General features: G+C 37.0%; 1 protein-coding gene across 1 annotated transcript in view; it reads left to right on the plus strand.

The window, feature by feature from the left end:
• The first annotated feature begins 395 nt into the window (after window positions 1-395).
• The window catches only part of rbbp8l (retinoblastoma binding protein 8-like), a 9052-nt gene continuing 4129 nt past the window's right edge, over window positions 396-5318 (plus strand). Inside the window, exons 1-8 of the mRNA XM_035657080.1 lie at window positions 396-478; window positions 603-645; window positions 2158-2253; window positions 2899-3011; window positions 3774-3849; window positions 4182-4366; window positions 4729-4772; window positions 5176-5249. Coding sequence (XP_035512973.1) covers window positions 412-478; window positions 603-645; window positions 2158-2253; window positions 2899-3011; window positions 3774-3849; window positions 4182-4366; window positions 4729-4772; window positions 5176-5249 — 698 coding nt within the window. The 5' untranslated portion in view covers window positions 396-411. The remainder of the gene's footprint in view (window positions 479-602; window positions 646-2157; window positions 2254-2898; window positions 3012-3773; window positions 3850-4181; window positions 4367-4728; window positions 4773-5175; window positions 5250-5318) is intronic.

Raw genomic sequence — 5318 nt, forward strand, 5'->3', positions numbered from 1 at the left:
TAATCTTTACCCTGACTAAGCTGTTTCACCATAAATGCATCACAACTTTCAGCATAGTGCTCTTTATATTATTTTTGGCCCTGAATCCGCCATTAAATCCGCCACTGTTTATATATATTAATTTAGCTTGCTATCATTTTATCTCACTATAAAATATATAAATATTGTAAGAATGCTATAATTATTAACAACATCATATGTAAGCAAATGTAAAATGATGTACACTCTTGCACTCTTGTAATAATGTATTTAGAAAAAGGGTCATAATGTCAAATCCAGGAAGTCTAATACATTTAAAAAGAAAATTCAGTTTAAAGGCATGCAATACTTTTTAATTCTATCAAAAATATATAAAACACATTATATCTTTCTTTTGCTGTAGAGTCTGACTCAGGGTCAAATTAGATTACCATGGCAATGGAGTGCTTCAACAGCCTTCTCCTGAAACTGCGGGAGGTCCACGAGCGGGAAGTAGAGGGTGAGTGGAAATCATGAGAGCAGCAGCCACTGGTGACACACAACGAAGAGAGAGAAGTTGTAATGCAGCTGAAATACAATCTCATACTCTTCTTAACCAGGTGTGTTGTGTTTTTGATTTACAGGGTGGCAGGCGAAAATCCAAGAGCTGTCCAACAAGAAGGGCTGGTTAGTGGGTTCTTCATTTCAGCGAGGTCTCTGGGTGATCATGTTTAGACAACGCTTTAGACAAGTTGTTCAAGTTTAATGGTACACAAGATCAGCCCTTTGGGAGCTGCGCTCAGGCTCTTTGTGTGTCCCAGGTAGGCAGGCATGCTGGTCCTGCACCTGGCCCTGTGTTGGTCCATATCGTGTTTAGCTTGTAAGGAGTCTCATGTTGTAACAAGTCATTCAGTCTACCACTGAGTCACAAAATCTCTGTTTCGTTTCTCCTTAGAAGCAGTGAAAAAAAAAAATCTGGCAAAGTGGGATCATTTTAGATTCTTGATACAAATGGAAGCTTATTCAATTAATTGACTCTTTCAGTTCAAAACATCTCATTACCATCAAAACATTGTTCCACTTATTCTCAGTACTTCATTATTAACTGAAGTACTGCATTTAAGTGCAATCTTAAGGTACTTGAACATTGAGTAAATTACCCATTCCATTTAGTTAATTGAACTTAAAAGTATAAATAATTGTATCAAAGTCATATGCAGCACTTATGAACTTATTTAAATGTATCTGAATAAAGATATTTACTTTATACAAATGTTACTGCTTAAGTTGAGTTTCTTTAGTTCCACTAAACCAAATTATTACATTACTTGTCAGCTGACGTAAGATAACTTAACAACTTAAAATGAATCGATTATCAAAATAGTAGCAAATTAATTTTCTGTGGACCATCTATTCTAATTGTCACTGCTGTAATGCTGTAGCCTACGTTATATGAGTAACATCAAATCTTTGCATAATGATCTGAAATCTGAAGCATTATAGCACAAATTTAGTTAGTAGAACAAACTGGAAATATATCACCAATACTTGCAATACTGCACAAATCTAAGTTCAAGTAGTTATTACTACAGCAGTTCATTTTTGAGTTAGATTCAATTCATTCATTGAGTGACTCCACATTGTTTGGAAGATTAAGTTATATTAACTTAATTTATTAAAATATGCTGTTTTTTCAGTGTATTTGAAGCTGCTTCACCACAACATTAAAGTACAGCTTCAATCCATAATATTGATCCAATAATGTAGTGATATAACATTGTCTGGGGCCATTCCACATAATGAGTTAGTTTTCGCATTCCTCCTATTTGATACTTAAAGTACATTTTGTTAATAATACTTTTACTTAGAAGTAGAATGCAGTCATGAGTTTTATTGTATGTTCTTTACCTCTTACAGCATTGAAAAAGAAGTAGAGTAATAGAAAGAAATGCAGCAACAGCCTTGAAACTAAAGGGAAATAGAATATGTTAAGTAGCCTGTTGTAGTGTTAGTATTTCAGTCTGATTCTTCAACCATAATGCTTGTTGTTTTGGAATAAATGTTCCAGAGAATATGTATTAGTCTGTGTCTCACTGATCACAGAACGATTAACATACATCTGATCGGCATAAAGTTTTCATAGTAGACTAATTCCTTTTTCGTGTGTCCCATTGTGTGTGTGTGCATGCATGTAAACAGTGACACAAAGCGAATGGAGGAATTGTTCAGCAAAAACCAGCAGATGAAAGAACAGCAGAGATTACTTACAGAGAACATCAAGACACTGGAGAACAGGTACTGATGTTAAATTCCACTTCTGTTTGAGTGTGTATACAGTACACCATATGGAAATCAAGGCCTCCTCATGAAAATGACATTTGGCATCACCAAATAATCAGGTTATCTACAGAGGGAGTCCGCCATGTTGAAACGCCATGTTTCTACAGTAGCCCAGAACGGACAGCACAAAGAATAATCTTTTTCAAGAATTTTGCAACCACCATAGTTTCTCCCACACACTTGGAATGGGAGGGTGAGGCAGCTCTTGCCACTAAATCATACACTTAAAGCAGCTATAATCTTTTCTTTATTATAAACTTAGGAAAAGAGCTGTGGAACTATTGCTGAACCAGATTCACTGTGGCCACGATGATGGTAAATAATACTTTAACAAGGTACAAGTAGAAAAGAGTCATCAAGTCAGCAACCTGACTCAGCAATGTCTAAAAGTCAGACCAAGTAAAGCTGTGGCAGTAAAATCTCTGATTGTACTGAACTGAGCAATGGTGCATTTTATTGCTTATAAATTAAACTTCAAACTCTGCACATACACCATTCTGCACATCACACTGTAGGAACAAGAGAATCTGATTTGTGACTGGAGGTTGACTTTAAGATTAGTGTTTCTGATGTTGTGTGGTTTTCTGCTGCTTGTCCCAGGCTGCGGGCGGGGCTGTGTGACAGATGTACAGTGACTCAAGAGGTAGCCAAGAGAAGACAGCAGGAATTTGAAGCCTCACAAATACAGAGCATCCAGCACATGTCTATACTAGGTATTCTGTTTATGTGTGTTCTTCTAATCAATGACCCAACGATCCCTCTGTTTGTCCTCCATCACTTGTCTCTTGTATCACATCTCTTATCAGTCTTGCATCCCTACCTAAACATTTACTTTTCTTTTCCTTCTGGCATTTGGTTGTGGCTTCCCAGAACTTTCTTTAAACTACTTATCCATGTTTTAAAAATTATATATTATATTTAGCGTAGCTTAACAAACAGTGGAAAAAACATGTTGTTACCTTTGGAGAGCTGGAGGCTAGCCATAATCAGTCTATGTTTTAAAGCTGCAGTAGGACGTTTTTATAAAAATAGCTTTTTGTCAACTTTACTGAAACTTTCACTATATCCTGACAGTAGAACATGAGACGGATAATCTGTGAAAGATTGGTTTCTCTGGCTCCTCCTAGTGCTCCTAATGGTATTTGCAAGAATCCACTGGGCCATGAAACAAAAACAACCAATCAGAGCCAAGAAAGATTGAACAAGCAAGAGGATGATTGTCCATTAATTAGAAGGTTTGATACCCGGCTCCTCCTGCTGCATGTCGAAGTATCCCTAGATACTGAACCCTAAATTGCTCCAGATGCTGTGCATTGGTGTATGAATGTGCGTGAATGAGTATGAGCTTCTATTTGTGATGGCCTTTGCCATCAATATATGAATGTGTGTGAGGGTGAATGCGGCATGTAGAGTAAAGTGCTTTGAGTAGTTGGAAGTGCAGTCCATTTACCATTTACTTGTGGCGTGTCTTGTAGCGGGAGAAATGACCAACCTGAAAAAGGAGAACAAGAGACTAAGAGATGAGATCAGAAATTTAAGAGCAGCACTCGAGTGAGTATATGGTGTTTAATTATTATGTTTTAGGATGAGTCAACTATTAATGAGGATTTTTGTTTTTACTTAAAGTATTTCTCATACTGGTGGTCATTGCCGCAAATGGGAGACCACTATTTAGTTTTTGTATGTGTGGCAAATAATTTGATTTTGATTTTTATAACCAATTTGCAAAAAATTATCACCAAAATATCATCAAAATATATACATATATCACATACACAGTTTGCTGTGTGACCAGTACCTTGACAGTAACCATTTAAAACTGATACACTCAGTCCACCTGAAATCAGTTTCTCACACTGTGAGATACTGTGTTATGTGTGTAGCAGAGGTCACAGCGAGCACTCCTCCAACAGCAGCACCACCACGGGGGTCAAGCCAAACAGCTCCCCTGACCTTTCACCCTCTTCTGGACCCATGGCCCTCGTCACTGCAGCAACCAGCAGGGCCAGCAACAAGCCAGTAGATGGTGATGTTGCAGTAAAAACTGAAGTCGAAACAAGAGCTGAAGGTGAGGATAAAGAAGGGCTGGGAGGAGAAGTGTTTCGGATTGTGTGTTGATTATCTCGCTCTCTTTCTTTTTTCATACAAAAAAATAGCAAGTATAACCTGCATCACAAACACAAGGATGCGTATGCAATTTACAACAGAGACATGCATGAATATATACATACATATACATATATGTCGAATACTATGCCACTGTAATACAAAAACAAATAATTTCTACATCAGTTAAATATGGTATCCTATAGCAGTTAAGGTAGTTAATTATTTACTATTAATTAATTATTAATTTTGATAATCTTGAAAGCCTCAAATTATATGCCCCCTTCTTACATGAGTTCATGTTTTCTGTATCTTCTCAAACAGAAACTGAACACAGACAAAAGAGAGGGATGAACAGAAACCATTATGTAAGTTTCTAAATCTGCAGTTTTTCTTGTGCATGTCAAAGAAATAGTCTTAGACTTTGAGAAATACTCTTAATCCCTTTCTTGCTGAGAGTTTGCTTGACACCACTCTTACATCTGTCCGTTTTATACAGAGATGTAGCCAAGAGACAGTTAGTTTAGCTTTTTTATATAAAGAGGAAACAGCAATTCTAAAGCACACTTATTAAAGGTCCAGTGTGTAACATTTAAGAGGGCCTGTTATATAAGATAAGATAAGATAAGATCATCCTTTATTGATGCCACAACAGGGGACATTTGCATCAATCTTCCCATCTAACTCTCAGACAGGGAGTATTTGTCAGAATGTCAAACTTTTACAAGTGTAGTCATTTCTCTTGCTTTCTGCCCTTCTCCATTCTCACAGGACTCATATAAGCCTCTTTCGACTCTCGCATTACCATCCTGGAAGACAGAACCATGCTGTATTGGAGAGAGAGGGTGAGACAGAGGGACATACAGTAGGAAATTGTGTGTGTTGTGGTCTCTGTAAATCATTTTATAAGGAGT

This window comes from Morone saxatilis, unplaced genomic scaffold, assembly GCF_004916995.1.
Source record: "Morone saxatilis isolate NCDOM2014 unplaced genomic scaffold, NCSU_SB_2.0 Contig15, whole genome shotgun sequence".
NCBI lineage: Eukaryota > Metazoa > Chordata > Actinopteri > Moronidae > Morone > Morone saxatilis.